The 17941-nt window shown below is 50.1% G+C and overlaps 1 protein-coding gene across 3 annotated transcripts in view; it reads right to left on the bottom strand.

The window, feature by feature from the left end:
• The window catches only part of MATN2 (matrilin 2), a 173147-nt gene that overhangs the window by 13720 nt on the left and 141486 nt on the right, over window positions 1-17941 (bottom strand). For 2 of the 3 annotated variants that reach the window (XM_070383017.1, XM_070383016.1), the window contains exons 9-12: window positions 16341-16463; window positions 15994-16116; window positions 3548-3670; window positions 2245-2367 (exon numbers count right to left, since the gene is read on the bottom strand). In XM_070383017.1, the coding sequence (XP_070239118.1) occupies window positions 2245-2367; window positions 3548-3670; window positions 15994-16116; window positions 16341-16463 (492 nt within the window). The remainder of the gene's footprint in view (window positions 1-2244; window positions 2368-3547; window positions 3671-15993; window positions 16117-16340; window positions 16464-17941) is intronic. The other variant, XM_070383018.1, reaches the window with a different exon arrangement.

The raw sequence follows: 17941 nt of genomic DNA, 5'->3' as shown, positions 1-17941 counted from the left end.
TTGATTTTCCCACCCTTCTGATTTTTCCCCATAGACATCCCAGTTTCAATTGTCTAATGTACAGTTCTCATGTGTGAGGCACTTCAGACTCTTCACAGTAGCGACAGCTCTTTAATCTTCACAGCATCCTGTGGAGAGAGGAGGGCAGGGATAGTCATGCCCAATGGATACATGAAGAAGCAAAGTTTGATACAAGGTCACACAGCCACTCAGCCACATGTCTGAGTCAGGAAGTGTCCTGAGTGGTCCTCCTCCACAGCATGAAAGCCTTCTGTTCTCTGCTTCCTTCCTGTCATTAGCTCCCTAAGAAGCTTCCTGCAAAACTGCAATCAGTGACTACAGATCCCTCTGGAAGGATTTGATTTAGCAATCAAATTTCAGAGGAAGAAGTTGAGCCTTGTGTACCAGTTGTACAAGCTCAACCTATTGAGCAAAAAGTGTGTTGAGTGTAGAAATGATGCACACGTGCATTCCATGCTTACAAAAACAGAAGCATGAACGAACGGCTCAGGCAGACATAATGGCAGAACTGTAGCCATGGTCCCCACAGAATGACAGCGCCGCGTGAAGGCAGAACACAGCCTTGCGTAGGGCGCCCCGCAGAGTCAGCCCATGGACCCACAGGCATCCCAGGAATCAGTCTTGCAAACAGAACTTCCTGCTAAAGGCAGAAAAGCCCCTCCTCCTGGAGGAATAATGAGGAGTGAGTTCTCCTTTACCCCTCGGTGTTGACCTGTGGAAGCCCCAAGTCATCTCAGCAATCTGTGATGTTCAGTTCAGTTCAGTCTCGTGTCCGACTCTGTGACCCCATGAACTGCAGCACGCCAGGCCTCCCTGTCCATCACCAACTCCCGGAGTCCACCCAAACCCATGTCCATCGAGTCAGTGATGCCATCCAACCATCTCATCCTCTGTCATCCCCTTCTCCTCCTGCCCTCAATCTTTCCCAGCATCAGGCTCTTTTCAAATGAGTCACCTCTTCGCATCAGGTGGCCAAAGTATTGGAGTTTCAGCTTCAACATCAGTCCTTCCTATGGACACCCAGGACTGATCTTTAGGATGGACTAGTTGGATCTCCTTGCAGTCCAAGGGACTCTCAAGAGTCTTGTCCAACACCACAGTTGAAAAGCATCAATTCCCCCAAATCAACCTCCACCGCAGATGAGTTCTTTTTCTTTTTTTAAACTAAAGAAGGGCCATCCTGCCCACTGGAGCAGAGTATCACAAAAACAAGTAGACCACGTCAAGACCCCCCGAAAATAGGGGTTAACACCTCAAAATCTCACAGGTGGTGGAAATCCTGACCCCATGCTCATCTCCTGCCCACTTCACTGAGCTCACGTGTCCCCATCTCTCCTTCTCAGGGCTGTGATGGTTCATTTTATGAGTCACTTTGGCTAGGTTACGGCACCTGGTTGTTGCATAAAACACTGGTTTAAATGTTGCTATGAAGGTACTTCTTTAGATAAGATAATATTTAAATCATGAGCCTTTGAGTAAAGCAGAATATCCTCCATAGTATGGGTGGGCCCTATTTTGAAGACCTTTAGAGAAAAAAAGACTGAATTTCCCCCAAAGAAGAGGGAATTCTGCTTCCAGACTGCCTTCAGATTGGAGCTGCAATATCAGCTCTTCCCTGGGTCACCAACAGATTCCTTATCTATCTACCTATTGATCTATCATCTATCCACAAACACACATACACACACACATACGTGCACACACACACACACATTTTATTGGTTCTCTGGAGAACCCTGAGCAATATACCTTATAAGAAAGCTCTCATAATCTGTTCTGAGTGACCCACAGAAGTAAATGTTAATGGATAATCCAGACCCCCCCCAAAAAACCCCTTCATCCCTTCTCTCACCTTCTGCCCTTACTTACAAGGTTTTCCAAGAAGAAAAAGCACTACAACTATGCTTTGACCCTCACCGCGATTGCTGACCCAGATTCTAATCCTTTCCAATGGCTAGCCAGGCACTCTGCTAGGCTCTGCGCATCCATACAACTCCTGTGGAAAGGGGCTACAACTGGGAGAAAGTGAAAGCAACGAAGAGCCTGACGACTCAGGACCCTGGGTGAGAAGTTCCTGAAGCACTGAGGGTCCAGTGTACTGATCACAAGCACAACAGTTGCAGAGCATCCAAGGCAGGGACTTACAATAGCGACACTGACTATAACGGAAAACTTCCAACGTTAAAAGAAACTCTCTAACTGTCCTGAGTCGAAGCGACTTACTTCTGCAGCGTTTCCCGTCCTCGGCCAGCCGGAATCCCTCCATGCACTTGCAGACGTACGACTCCCCAGTGCTCACACAAGCGTGCTCACAGCCGTGGTCCACTGCTTGGCAGACATCTTTCCCTGAGGACAGCAAAGTTAAAAATTTCACCACCGTCAGTTTTCCCTGGGCTTCACCTGGGAGGATCCATCCTTCTCAGCCCCTGGACTCCAGGGCCATCTGAGCTCAGCAGCTCTACTTCGGGTTCACTCTCCGAGCTTCCTCCCTGTGACAGCCACCGCCATCCACCAGCACCTACTTCAGTGTCTCGTAAAAACGCAGTCCATCACGGGCCTTCTGCAGGAATTGGTATGATTACTTAGGACATTAAACCTCAATTTGGACTGGTGATGCTGAAATCTAGTTTTGAGTTTTTCCCTGACAACGTGACTTTGGAGAATCACTTAACCTCTTGCAGGCTTCCCTTTCCTTTATGAAAAATGAGAGTAATACTTCCAGGTACCCATCTTTTCTTCAAATGCATCAATATGAGATTCTCTTAGTAAAGAGAGCTTTGAGAAGCTTGAGAAGATGACAAGGGCAGGAATCATTTGCTCAGGGTTACCCACTCCCCTTTGACTTGACAGAGACGTGTCTTGGCCCTATGGAAGAGACCTTGCTTTCTGAGATGTAAGAATGGCCTCATCAAAAGAGTGTCTCTAAGAGGGATTTGTGTCACCAGAAACAATAGCAACAATATTGTTAAAGAAGCAGAGGATCAGGGAAGTTAAGCTGCTTGCCTAGCTAATAAATGGCAGCGCTAGAAGCTGAGAGAATCTGGATTTCAGGCTGGACATCCTTCCAGTAGAGCACACTGCTTCTTGTTACCGGGCGTATCACCTTCAGTTGTGGCTCTGGCTTTGACTTTTGTCACTTGTTCATTGGTTTGTTTTCTTTTTAATAGTCTTTCTTTTTTTTTTAGGACAGTTCTAGATCTACGGAAAATTGAGAAGACAGTACACAGATCCCCTGTAAACCGCATACCCACATTCCCCTAGTATCAACATCTTACAGTAGTGTGATACGCTTGTTAGGATGAATGGACCGATACTGATACAGTAATATCAAAGCCCATAGTTGATTTACATTTCCTTAGTTTTCAACCTGAAGTCAGTTTTTTTTCCTGATCTATGAGCCCACATTACATTTACTGGTCTTGTGGCAATGGTTTTTGAGAGTAACTGATTTACACAGAGATCAGGCTGGTGGATTTCAGGCAGAGATCAGACATAATAATGGGAACCCACTCCAATAAGAGCTTACTTCTGCAGGTCTTCCCATCTCCACGGAGTATATACCCTTCAAAGCATCGGCACACGAAAGAGTCTCCACTGCTTATACACGAATGTTCACAACCATGCTTGCCCAGAGCACAAGCGTCCAGTTCTGAGAATCCAAGTGGAAACAGACACAAAAGAAGGAAATGATTCATACATTAGTCACGTATTTAATCTTTTAAGGTATTTTAGACACCTTAAATGAAAACAGTACTTTATCCTACAGGGTACATTTCAAAATAGAAAGCATGTCTATGAGCAAAATGTCTTAATATATAAAAAGCACATAAAATAAAATAATACTATCATCTCTGTAGGAAAAATGAACAAAAGACACGGAAGACAAATTACAAAAGGAGAGATAGAAATGGCCTATAAATATTAGAAAATAAGTTCCACATCATTGGTCATCATGTAACCATAATGTCAGATTATCAGATAACCATGATTATCTGCACATCTGCTTATGTATGCATGTATGTGTCCTACTTTGGTCATCCCTCCATCCATTCATTCATTCATTCATTTGTTCCCTGATCTGTGGAATATTTCGTGAGTCCCCTCTCTCTGAGTCAGGCACTCTTCCAGTCTCTGGGGACGTAACAATGAGTAAAACCAAGTTTCTGCTTTTGTGAAGCTTACATGTGGTGGCAGGGGCGGAAGGAAAGAGGGGCAAGACAGACAGACAAATGTGTATGTCAGAAGAAGGTGCTACAGAGAAAAGCAGGATGAGGGTGATGGAGAGGGTCTGCTGATTTGGAGTGTGCAGAGGGCTTATTATTTTCCATGCCATGTCAGAGAAGGTGACACTAAGCAGAGCCCTGGAGAAAGAGACGAGTGAATGCGTGGTGTTTGAAAAGGATGACACCCAGGGAAGTACAGCATCTGCAAACAGGGGCAGGAGCAGGTCGGGAGGTTTCAGGAAAGGCAAGGAGATCAGGGGACCGGGCAGGCGATGAGCCAGGACAGACCTCGTGGGAGTCACACGCAGTGGCTGCATCTAAGTCAGAAGGGGTCACTGGAGGGTTCTGAACAGTGTGGGGGGGGGTGACACGAACTGACTTTTTTCTTAAAGGACCACTGTGCACAGAACGGGCCACGGGTAAGGCTGGAGCAGGGAGAGTGGGAAGAGAGCCACTGCCTGACCTCTCAGACAGGCGGGTGAGAGGGTCAGACTGAGGCTGGCCTTTGAAGGCAGAGCCTGCAAGCTTTGCTGAGGGGTTAATATAAAGAGTCCATCTTCACATGGATATGACAGAAGAGTCATGGGTGACCTGAGGTCCTAGGGCTGAGCGACTGAAGAATGGCGTTGCCATAGACGGGGCTGGGCAGCTTCTGTGACAGCAGGCTGTAAAAACCAGGCTGATATGCTAAAGCCTGATACTGAGGACAGATGGGAAGGGACTTTTTCTAAGAACCAAACAGAATTCTGAGAGTCAACGCTATCATTTCAGATGGAGCGGAATTTCTATAGTGGCTTTGAAGTGAGGTTTTAAAATGAATGCGCATAATCACTTTTATAGCCAGGCACAGACCATACACTTTTTTCTAAGGCATTTTTGCAGTATTTTTCTTGGAGGGGAGTCTTGAGAACGACCCTATGGGTTAATTAAAGCAGCTGTTGTTATTCTCATTTACCAGCCAGGGAAACTATGCTTTGGGAAGGTTAATGGCTTGCCAACATCAGTTGCTAATAAGTGACAGCACCAGATTAAAAATGTAATCTTCTGATAATAAATCCCATGTTTTCCCCAGCTACACTGCGTTGCTATACTCTAAGCTTCCAAACACGAAGGGAATTTTGTCTTCGTTTGGGCAGAAGGGCCGCCAAAATCTGAACAGTGGGAAAGCGTTGTATCAACTGAAATTATAACTGCAGACGAGAGTCAAAGCAGAGCTGGCCCTTGCTCTTTGCTCAGAACATGACTTACTTCTCCAGGCACAATCTAGACTCATTATTGATGCAGAACATTTCTCGATGGCTTGGGGTAATCCCTCACGTAGTGTTGAGTGGAAATACAATTGAGTGATCCATAATACAGACAGCCGACTGGCTGTGGAGGTGAGCGGTTTTTTTTCCTCACCATGAATTTATATTAAGAATACTCCATTTTCCAATGTAATAAAATAGCTATAACTCTTTCAGGTCAGCCTTGTCAAGCCATAATGCAGACAGGCTCCCTGAGCACGCCCCTTCTTTCTGGAGCATCCCCCATGCCCTGTCCTGTCCCTGTAGCTTCATCTCAGGCTGAAGTTTTGAAGAGTGACTGAGTCTTTCCACAAGGATCCTGAAAAGACATTGGCCCCCAGGCTCTTGCAGGACGAGTCTGTACTTGGCAGAGGGGCACTGCTTTCCTCTATGGGGAGCCTGCTGAGCCTGAAAGCACTGTTCTCAGGGGGCATCCTCACCATTGGCTGCAGACGATCCTGGGAGCTCCCAGCCCAGCCTCTGAGCTCTCCTGGGCTTTTGTACTAATAGCTGTTTGGAAATTTTGTTGTGTGCATGCTTTAAAAGCATGTAGGGAATTTGGGTTTTTAAACTTTCCCTTCTTACCCGCTCAGGGCATCTGATCAAGAGAAGAGAGCAATGGTTCTCAATCTCAGGGGAACATCAGTCACCTGCAGAGATTATTTGAAAGGCAAAATGGGCCCATGATTCAAAATTCAAACATACTAAGGGGAGACGTCCCCTTTGGAGGGGGTATCTGGCAGTATCTGCCTAAAGTACAAAATGTACCTTTGACCTGGCAGCTTCACTTCTGGGATCCTCTCCTGCAGATACCCTGGCACCGTATGAAGAGATATACTTTCAAGTAATTCACAGCAGCATCATTTGTAATAATGAAAAGTGGGAAACAACCCAGATGTCCACGACTACTCAGGAGACAAGCTGAACAAATGTTCTACACAATGAGATGCTGTGCTTAGTCGCTCAGTCGTGTTTGACTCTTTGTGACCCCATGGACTATACAGTCCATGAAATTCTCCAGCCCAGAATACTGAAGTGGGTAGCCGTTCCCTTCTCCAAGGGATCCTACCAACCCGGGGGTCGAACCCAGGTCTCCGGCATTGCAGGCGGATTCTTTACCAGCTGAGCTACCAGGGAAGCCCTAAAGAAACAGGAATGGAATGGAAATAAAATGGAATGTTAGCTATCCATTGCGGAGAAGGCAACGGCAACCCACTCCAGTACTCTTGCCTGGCAAGTCCCATGGACGGAAGAGCCTGGTAGGCTGTGGTCCATGGGGTTGCTAGGAGTCGGACATGACTAAGCGACTTCACTTTCACTTTTCATTTTCATGCATTGGAGAAGGAAATGGCAACCCACTCTAGTGTTCTTGGCTGGAGAATCCCAGGGACGGGGGAGCCTGGTGGGCTGCCGTCCATGGGGTCGCACAGAGTCGGACACGACTGAAGCGACTCAGCAGCAGCAGCTGCAGCTATCCATTGCTGCAAAACAAGGTATGCCAACACTTAGCAGCTTAAGGCAACATGTGTGATGTCACACAGTGTCTGAGGGTCTGGAAGCCAGCAGGGGCTCAGCTGGGAGGTTCTGGCTCAGAGTGTCTCGTGAGGCTGCAGAGCTGGTCCCCTGGGGGCTGCATTGATCCCAAGGCTCCGCTGGAGCTGGAGGATCTGCTTCTGAGCTCACTGGTGTGTGCACTGGCCTCAGTTCCTCCCTGGAGGATGACGGAAGGCTTCAGTTCCTCAACATGTGGGCCTCTCCACTGGGCTGCTCCCAATACGGCTTCCCTTAGAGTGAAGCCAACATGACTTCAAGAAGCCAGAGAGAGCTCCCAGAAAGCAGCCACAGTGTTTCTGACAACTTCACTGGAGAAGGGACACAGCACCGTTATTTCCACAGCTGTTGGTCACGCAGGCGGACGGTGAAGGAGGGAAGGAATACATGTGTGTGAATCCAGGAGGGGCTGCCCTGGATGGGCACCAGTTACCTGGGAACTGGAGGGAGGCAGGCAGGGGGATGGAAGGATGGGCAAGAGTGCGAGCCAAACTCCTTAATGCACGTCTTTTCGTACTGTTTTGATTTTTAAACTATGTATACCTTTTACCCATTCTAAAAATAAAATCAAATTTAAACAGACAAAAAAATCTTATAAAAGTACTCTTCTCTCTCACCTTTGACACCCTGCGTCATTATTTTTTAAAGGTAGCACCGTGATTAATTTAACCAGTTTCTTTTTGGAAAGGCACTGAGGTGGTTCCTAGGCTTTGCTATTACAATTGTTACCGCAGGGGATACTCGTATGCCTGTAGTTTTGCATACAATGGGAAAGCAAGTCCGAAAGATAAACATCTAGAAGTAGGATTGCCTCACTAAAGGGTAGGAACATTTAGCCCCGGATAAATATTTTTCAAATTGTCCTGCAAGGAGGTTGCATCAATCAACGTAAGATAATCTCTATTTCGGGAGGTCCAGGGTGCTGCCTGGACTTTCGGATGTTTTTAAAAGCCCCACGGATGACACCAACAAACTGCTAGAAGTGAGATGCCAGCGCGGGACCCAGAACTTAGGTTCAGAGACCTTCCCAAGTGTCCAGAGAGGTGATACCACTCCTCCATCATCATGAACCACCTGCCATCATCTTTCTCCTGGGCTGTTACTCCATCTACCAACTAGGTCTTCACAAACCTACTTCACCCCCTCCAGCCCACTCTCCTGGACTCAGCTGGAGTCCTCTTCTAAAGCGTGCGTGCAGACATCCTTCCCTCCATCTGCCTGACACCCTTAAGTGCTTCCTGAGAGTCTGGCTAGGACTCACTGGTGAGGTTCGCAGGAACCTGCCCGCTGCCTCATCTCAGCCACGCTCCCCCCAGCTCTGAGTACTTTCTTTCAGCACCTCAGGACCAAGCCAGAAAGTGAAAGTGGCTCAGTCGTATTCGACTCTTTGCAACCTCCATGGACTATAGAGTCCATGGAATTCTCCAGGCCAGAATACTGGAGTGGGAAGCTTTTCCCTTCCTCCAGGGGATCTTCCTAACCCAGGGATCAAACCCAGGTCTCCTGCACTGCAGGCAGATTCTTTACCAGCTGAGCCACAAGGGAAGCCCAAGAATACTGGAGTGGGTAACCTATCCCTTCTCCAGTGGATCTTCCTGACCCAGGAATCCAACCCGGGTCTCCTGCACTGCAGAGGGATTCTTTACTAGCTGAGCCGCCAGGGAAGCCCACCAAGCCAGAAGCCCGCCCCCTACAGGGCTCTGCCCAGCCAATCGTCTGCTGCCTCCACCTCCTCTAGGTGTTTTCTGGGACCTCCCTGCACAGAGCCTCACAGCCCCAGGCACCTGCCCCCTCTGGTAATGTCACAGCTAGCAGTAGTAGTATTAGTCACTCAGTCGTGTCTGACTCTTTGTGACCCTGTGGATTGTAGCCCGCCAGGCTCCTCTATCCATGGGATTCTCCAGACAAGAACACTTGAGTGGGTTGCCATTCCCTTCTCCAGGGGATCTTCCTGACCCAGGGAATCAAACCCAGGTCTCCTGCACTGCAGGCAGATTCTTTACCGTCTGAGCTATAGGAAACCCCAGCATCACAGCTATCACCAAACACTTACTGGTTGCTCTGGACCTATGCCTGCCTCCTCACTGGACCACGCTCACACGGGCTCTGACCTCCAGGGGACCACAGGCTGCACCTGCCCTCCTCTCTTGGATCTCCCAGCTCCGAACTTAATGCCTGGCCCCCACAGCAGGCCCTCAGCAAATGCCTGCTGAGTTAAAGGAAACATTTCCTCAGCTTTCTACTCTGAAAACCAAGGATCAGGAGAGTTTTAAATGAGAACCCACGCCGTGTGGATGGTGACGGTCAGCTGGGCTCCCCTTTCTCTCCCTCCTTCCAGCCTTGCAGAGTGCGATTCGCATTTGTTCAGCAAAACGTCCAGTTTCTGCACATCAGGGACATTCCTGTCACTCATAATTAAAGAACCACAAATGGTAAATTAGAGAAGGCCAAAGTTGTGCTGCAGCTAACTCCCTGACCACAGGCTTTCAGCTGCCTTTCAGTCACCAAGTCTGGAAACCAGCTTGGAATCAGCATCTCTGCCGAGCTAAGGTTACTCCCTGCTGGGAAAGCATGTCAGTGGTTCCCTAACAGGCAAAGAGAGCCAACATCCCTGACTCACGATTACGGGGGGCCTTCAGCCTGGGGAGAATGGTGGGCACTCCGACAAGAGTTCATTCATTCAGTGAGTGTGTATGGAGCCCTTACTCTGCCAGCCTCTACCCTCATTCTCGGGCTAGAAGGGACCTTGGGGATGAACTGATCCAACACCTTCCTTTAAAGTCACAGAAACTGAAAGACACAGAGTGGGTGTGACTTTCCCAAGGCCCCTTACCCTGCAAAGATGATTAGTCTCAGCCGTGCTGGGGGCAGAGGTGTGATTAGATCACAGGTCTGTCGCCTCCGTGATCCCTGGTCCAGGGGTCATCCTCGCCCAGCAGACTCATCAGAGGCTGCTCAGATAGGCTGATAGATTCTCAGAAGGCAAACTAAAACAGTTTTCTCAAGGGAAGCCAAACCTCCAAATAGCATAATGAACTCTAAGTGCTGCACTGGTCTGTCTCAGTGCTCCTCCAGGCTCACATCTCTCCAGTCTCCCTCTCAATTCAGCACTCGGTACTTACTACTAAGTACTCAGTACTCTCAGCTTCTTTCAGTTCACTCTCTGGACCCTGGCTGGCATGTTCTATTTCCTGTGCTTAGGAAGACCACGCCCTCCATTTTAGCCCTTTGGGGCCGCTCTAACAAAACACTTCAGACTGAGTAGCTTATAAACAACAGAAATGTATTGCTCACAGTTCTGGAGGCTGGAAGTCTGAGGTCAGGATGCCAGCAAGGTTGGGCAAGAGCCCTCTTCTAGGTCACAGACTTCTTGTATCCTTACATGGCAGAAGAAACTGGAGAGTTCTGTGGGCAGGGATCTCATTCATACGGGCTCCATCCTCACGACCTAATCACCTCCTAACGGCCTTGTCTCCTAACACCATCACCTTCCATGGTTAGGCTTTCAACATATAAATTTGCCGGGGGGGGGGGGGAGGCGCAAATATTCAGTCCATAACACCTTCCATCTCTGCATAGCTCCCTCCATCAGTCTCTAAAGGTCAGATCAAACACCTCTTTCTCAGGAAGACTTCCTCTGGACCAGGTGAGGGTCCCCCTGCCAGATGCCCGTGACACCTCTCCTACCCTCATGATGACTCTCATCACACAGAATGGAATATCCATCCTTAATATCCTTCTTCCCTGAGAAATTTTAAACTCTCTCAGGGCAGAAACTGAACTTGCATCAACCCCACAGTGGCCCAGGGTCAGCACAAGATGACCAGCACAACACAGGTCCACAGGAAGTGCCTGTAGGTGCTGAGCAGCAATGAACCAGAAGTACCTAGACTCGAATCCAGAGACGAAAGTGGACAGACGGAACCACCACTTCATGTGACGTGGCTGTAGGGACTTAGCAGAGATCTCAGGATGCAGGAATGAAACATTTCCCCTTTAGAGAAGGATCCTCTTTTAAAAAAAAAAAAAATGTCAGAAGGCAGGTCTACATATTAATTAAAGCCTTATCATGATGGGGGTCTGCGATTAAGACGAGCAGACGCTTCAGGACGTAGCACAGGTTTTAGGGCCTGAGTCTCACAGCCCCACACACTGATACAGTCTGTTCCTCACATCTGGATTCCACATCTGGTGACTCACGCACGGGCTGTGGTGCAGCAACCATGGGGTAATGTGTTCCGAGGACTCGCACCTCTGTGGTGATGACAGACAGCAATCCTGTGTCTGGGGCTCCACGTAGGAGGTTATTAAACCCAACCCCAACCCCAGAGGGAGAAAGCCACAGTGGCCGCCTGCCAAGAGGGTGACCAAGGCTGAGAGACAGAATTACACCATTTGCTGGCATTTTTAAAAATAATAAATCTAGCAGCAGCCATTCATTTGCTAACTCTTTGTAGGTTTTTTTTTTCTCAGACAAACCAGAAGCAGCTCAACTGAGACGTATTTTTAGAGGTCACCCTGGGTAAGAGATTCTGAAGTCAGGGGACCCCAGTCTTAGCCCTGACTCTGTCGTCAACCCCCAGGGTCAGCTTGGGGGGCATCAGTTTTCTCCCCAGGCCACAAAAGAAAGAAAAGATCTCTAAGTTTCCTTCTGTTCCTTTCTATCTCTAATGTGAATACACGAGGGTAAAGGGTACAGTGGTCTTTTCTCTCCAGTCTCTGTGATGGACTGAATTGTGTTCTCCTCAAATTCTGAGTTGAAGCCCAAACCCTCAATGTGCTGGTATTTGGATGTGGGGCCTTTGGGAGGTGATTAGGGTTAGATGAGGTTATGAGCGTGGGACCCCCATGATGGGATTAGTGCCCTTCTAAAAAGAGACTACAAGAGAGCGTATTCTCTACGTGTGTGTCTGTGTATCTGTGTGTGATGGGAGGACACAGCAGGAAGGCAGACATCTGCAAGTTCAGAGAAGGGTTCTTACCAGAGCTGACCATACTGGCGCCTTAATCTTGGATGTCCAGCCTCCAGAACTGCAAGACAATTACATTTCTGCTGCTAAGGCACCAAGCATGCAGGATTTTTTGTTGACTGCCTGAATACAATAACACACTGCTCTTGTCTTGCTCAGGGTTGCTTCGTCCTGCAAAGTCAGTCTGGGAGGCATCAGGTAGGAAAAAGCCTTTGCCCACCCACCTCTGGTGGCCAGTGTAGGAGTATCCCCAGCTGAAATTCCCAGTGCTCTATGCTTGTCACTCAGATCTGCATCAGCACCCGCCACATGCTAGAGGAAGGTAGTGCCCGGGCTCCTGAGCCTGACTCCTCCCAGGCAGTCTCCACAAGGAGGGCAGGCCAGGCCTACCAGGAGTGGGTCTTCAGGCAGCAAAGCAGGACGCTACCTCAGCCCTCTCCTAGTGTGGGGCCGTCTAACAGTGGGAAGTAAGATTTCAACAAGAGTACCTTCAGGTTTATGGAATTTTACAAGTTCCCCAAGCACTTCAGTGACTGTCTTTCCCTGTGCCACAAAGTGACCCTGAGAAAGAGGCAGAAATGACCATTCCCAGTTTACAGGTGAACAGTTAGATGCAGGCAAGAGACCTGAGAAATGTGGGTTTGGTCCCTGGGTCAGGAAGATCCCCTGGAGGAGGACATGGCAATCCACTCCAGTATTCTTGCCTGGAAAATCCCATGGACAGAGAAGCCTGGCAGGCTATGATCCAGAGGGTCACAGAGTCAGACACAACTTTAGCAACTTAGCATGCATGTAGTCAGATCCAGAGAGGTCAGTTCCCTCCCAAGATTTAAACCCAATCTTTGGGCTCTTAGTTCAGTGTTCTTTCTACTCTGCCATGCTGATTCTAGATCTGTGCACAGATGGCCACAGGGAAGGGTCCTGATGGGGTCTTACTGCAGTGGGTGGAGCAGAGCTGCTCCCAGCAGGCCAGGAGGGCAGGAATTTCCCCATGGAGATGATGCTGGCCCTGGGCTGGGTTTCTGCCAGCAGAGGTGGGATATGGAGGTTGTCCTAAGTGGAGACAGGCTGGGCTGGAGGTTCAGGCCCTGCTCAGAGAAGAGGGGAGTTGCCTCCTTTGAAGAACCGGAGGGAACAGGGAAGAAGACCTGGGTGGGGCTCAGGAGGTGGAGGAAGGTGTTATCTGCCACCTGCCAAGTCAAGGGCCACTGAAGCATCCGGAACAGAAGATGGACCCTGTGCCAGGTGCCACAGGATGAAAACACAGGTGGTCTCTGCCCGTTCACTCAACATGCATTGAACTTTATGGAGCATTTCCTGTGGGCAAGGCCTGGAACTCAGTCTCTGAGTAAGACCGGGTCTCTAACCTCCAGAAGCTCGCAGGCCTGTGGGCTGTGTGCTCCGCGCACATCTAGACTAGAGAGTCTTTCCTGATGCTGAGATGCGCTTGCACTAAGTTTATTTCAGAAATTTCCAGGAGGTAGAGACGGGACGAGTCCTCTCAGCTGCAGCTTGCAGAACAGATCCCCTGATTTCCCTCCCCACCTCAACCCCCTTCAGGGTTGTGGAACAACCCTCCAAGGGGTGATCGCAGCTTAGGGGTCAGGGGACCAAGAGGAAGGGAGGGTGGGCGTCACTCCAGAGGCCAGACAGCCCAAGGTGCCTGCAGGGGTGTGAGAATAAGTGTCCATTCCTTCCAGGGCCCTGGGAAACTGCGCCTGCTCTTTGTGCTTCAGAGAACCTTCCAGAAAGTGAGCAGAGTGTTCTTCAGGCCACCTGCTATCAAGGTGGTAAGTGGAGGCTGCCTTTATGAAGGGCCAAGGACACCCTCATCTGCTGAGCAGGCCTGGCTGAACTCCAGCGGGCTCCCCACCCACAGCCCAGCATGATTTACAAAAAAGATGCAGTCAGGGTGTCAGGCTCTTTGTGATCTGGGACGGAGCTGGGAAACACACCTTCCCAACCCCAGTTTACTATGGCCACACTGAAAACACAGCACATTACTGCAGAACAGGGCAGCTAGACAGAATCAACCCGGGGCAGACACAGGCTTCAAATAGGGGACAAGCTCAACAGATATGTGTCAGATGGCGGGTAAAATGCATCTCTTACAAATACCACCATTGCCTGTGTGTGTGCTCAGTCATGTCCGACTCTGCAACCCCATGGACTACAGCCCTCCAGGCTCCTCTGTCCATGGGATTTCCCAGGCAAGGGTGTTAGAGTGGGTTACCATTTCCTTTACTAACTGAGCTATCAGGGGGCCCTGACTTCCCTGGTGGCTCTGATGGTAAAGTGTCTGCCTACAGTGTGGGAGACCCGGGTTTGATCCCTGGGCTGGGAAGATCCCCTAGAGAAGGAAATGGCAACCCACTTCAGTACTCTTGCCTATAAAATCCCATGGACGGAGGAGCCTGGTAGGCTATGGTCCATGGGGCTGCAAAGAATTGAACACAACTGAGTGACTTCACTTTCTTTCACCATTTCCTACTACAACCATTGCCTGAGGATAGGATAACTCTAACTCATCTGATCATCTCATGTAGACACACCATATATAATAAACAAATACATATCAAAATTCACTTCTAATGTCATTGTTGCACATTTACTCAAATGGATAATATCACTGTATCATCAGTTACAAGCCCTATAAATGAGAAAATGGACATTTGAAAGTGTCAGTGGCCATAACAGATGCGGCTGGAAGGAGGGAGTGGGACACGCAATTGTAAGGAGGAGGGGTAGCATTTGTTTGGAAGGGTCATGAAAATTTCTTAGACGTCCTGCGATTATCTTATAGTCAGTTCTTGGTTATCACAGCAATGGGGAGGTCCAAAGAAATGCATGGATAATCTAAGATGATTAGAATTAAATCCGTTAAAAAGCAGGCTTCTGGCTTTGGCATGCAGTCAAATGTACATGCAATTGGACACACCCACTCTCTTTCTGCACCCTGATGTCCAGCCCCTCCCTGTGCTGGCCAGGACAGCCGGGCAGGCAGCCACAAGCAAGCCATAAAACTCAAGACTCCATCCCAAATGGGGGAAACCTTTTCTCACAGCCGGCGGAGTTAGAGAGGCACACCCAGCTATGCAATCAGGGCACCTGCCCAAGTGAACAGATGACATAAAAAGGTGGACATGTTAGGTTGTGACCACAGTAGTATCAGTGGTCAGGGAACCTGGTCCTATAACTGGAAAGACTAGCAGGACCCGCAAGGTACATGGCAATTCTGTTCCTCCACTTCTGACCCCTTCTCTCGAAATGACCATTTTTAAGTCTTTATCTTGGTCCACTTGGAAACAGGACTGCAGGGCAGAAAACATAGCTTCCTTGAGTGAAGAGGAGGACATCTGGGAGCTTTTTTTAAAAAGTAATGGAGACAGGAATTGGGACCAGCTGCCGGGAAATATGTCCCCAGGAAACCTCACTGCCAACCTCGCCCCTCCCCGCCCCCCCCCCCCGGAATCTGCTGCCAAATTATCCGGATTGGGGGAGGGGACGGGGTTCTCAGGAGCCTCCCCTTCTCGCAGAACTGACTTTGGAGTCACAAGAGTCCAGAGTCTGAACCCACCCCATAACAGCTGGTCACTTTAGGCTTTTCACTTAGTCTGAAGGTGAGGATTCCGCTGAGGTTGCGGCCCAGAGAAAGCATGCGTTGAGCGTGCAGCGCCGCCGGAAGTCCGCAGTCAGGAAGGCATCTACTTCACTATAACTCATGCCCGCTCCGAAATGACCACAGGCCAGGCCGGAAGAGGCAGAAGCTGTCTTGGGGCAGGAAAGCGGCAGCCACCAGGGCTGACATCGCTGGGAGGGGGCTTTCGCACACGTTCAGCCACGAACCCGGGGGCGGAGACCCACCCGTGGTCACTGTCCTCGGCGCACCCCACCCACGATCGCCCGTGCCGCGCCCCCCTCGTCCGACGTCACAACACTCACTGGCACAGGTCTTGCCGTCACTGCGGAGCACGTGTCCCTCGGGACACTCGCAGACGAAGGATCTGTCCGTGTTGACGCAGGAGTACTCGCAACCGTGGCGGCTCAGCAAGCAGTAATCCACTCCTGCAAAACCCCACAGCCAGGGAATCAGATCACGGACCTGCGCGGCCCACTAACCCTCCTCCTCCTGCCCCGGGAAGGCGCGCGGTCCCCAGGGGACAGCCCCACCATCTCCCCCGGAGCAACGAGCAGAGGACAGAGCGGGGCCCGCCATCCCCTACGGCCGTCACGTTCTCCACGCCGGTGGCAAAGCTCTTCTCTGTAAGAGAAGCACGAAGGGCACTCACGCGAGCAGGTCTTGAGGTCGTCGTTGATGAGGAAGCCTTCCGAACACTGGCACACGAACGAGTCCTCCGTATTGAGACACAGCTGCTCACAGCCGTGGTCCTGCTCGGCGCAGTGATCCACCCCTGCAGGCGACCACACAGGGAAAGCCCCTGAAGTAAGCCAGGAGGGCATCAGAGAACAAAACCACCTCCCCGGGGAGCCGCTGCCTGGCAGCTTCACTCCGTTGATGCCCCAAAGAGAGAGGTGTATGGTTTCCTTCCACCCTGTGCCACTGGCCTGGTTTGTTTTACTTCCTATTTCTTTGAGGAGTAAGGTGCATGTGACTCCGGTCAAGGTGGTAATGACAGTAGCCCTCTGCACCTGAGCCAGGTCTGGGCATCACCTGCAATCCCCCGGGGCACCGGTGCGAGAAGGGGCCCTCCCCGTGGCACAGAGAGGAGAACCAGGCTCGGAAAGGTGGAGCTGCGGACCCCGCGGGTTCCCTGCGGCTCACAGCCTTGTCTCAGGATTGGGGAGGGCTCCAGGCCACACTATTTGGGCTCAAATCCCACCTCCCCCTACCGGCTTCCCAGCTGTGAGATGCTTGCTGGGCGGTCATTTGGCCTCTCTGCCAGCATCTCATGACTTGAGAAATGGGGTTGAGGCTCGCTTTTTTCTAGGAACATGGTGGGAGGAGTTGATTCACCTAAAACCCTCAGAACAGTGGCTGGCATACATAATCACTTTGTGAATGCCTGTCATTACTAAGTATATGGCTGGGGAAGAAAGAATTGTATAGTTCCTTTGTATCTCAAAGAGAAAAAGTGCTGTTATCCTCCATAACCAGGACATCCAGATTCAGAAAACAAACCAACGCCAAGGCCTTGCATGTGTGGCCAGTCCTGGCACCCGAGCCCTGCACAGCTGGCCTAGCTAGGATAACAGACACACAGCTGCGGTGAACTGGTTCCCACCAGACAGCCCTGCAGGCTGCCTCCCAGATTTCCTTGATGGAGAAAACGCACACCAGGAGACTGGAGAGACACTGAAGGCCTTGTGCAGGGCCATGGGGTGGGCCTCTTTGACGCCCACAGGACCTGGGACTGTGCCTTCTGGAACATTCCACCCGTGGCTGTGCCTACAGCAAACATTCGCAAGATCTCAAGAGCCAGAGACTTCTGTTCACATCTCAGTTCACCATTTACCTGTCACGTGATCCTGGGAAACGTAACTTAATCCCCTTGTGCTTGTTTCCCCATCTTTAAATGGGGGTAAGAATGTTGATGCCTCACTGGGAACTGGTGCAGATAAAGTGAGTGAGTACTTGGGAAGTGATCCCAGCCACGCCTGCATGGAGCAAGCCCCGCATAAGGGCTTCCTATTGTGATGGTCTGTGGGTTCCCTGAGCCCCCATGGAGAATAGGATTACCAGGCTATCTCTGGGGACTCCTAGGAAGAAATAGCTTGGTTTATACTTTCTTGAAGCTGACTAGATGGTCCTTCTTTCTAGATTCCAGAAAGAAAAGATGGCTCAATCTCTCCTGCTCCAAGGCGTGCGGGGAGGGATAGGCAGGTCACGGGCCCTGGGGCTCTAGGTGGGCTTGTCCAGGTCATGCCTAGC

Source organism: Bos mutus, chromosome 14 (assembly GCF_027580195.1).
Source record: "Bos mutus isolate GX-2022 chromosome 14, NWIPB_WYAK_1.1, whole genome shotgun sequence".
NCBI classification, from domain to species: Eukaryota; Metazoa; Chordata; class Mammalia; order Artiodactyla; family Bovidae; genus Bos; species Bos mutus.
Note: the sequence above shows the minus strand (reverse complement) of the source record. Positions and strands in the feature narration are given on the sequence as shown.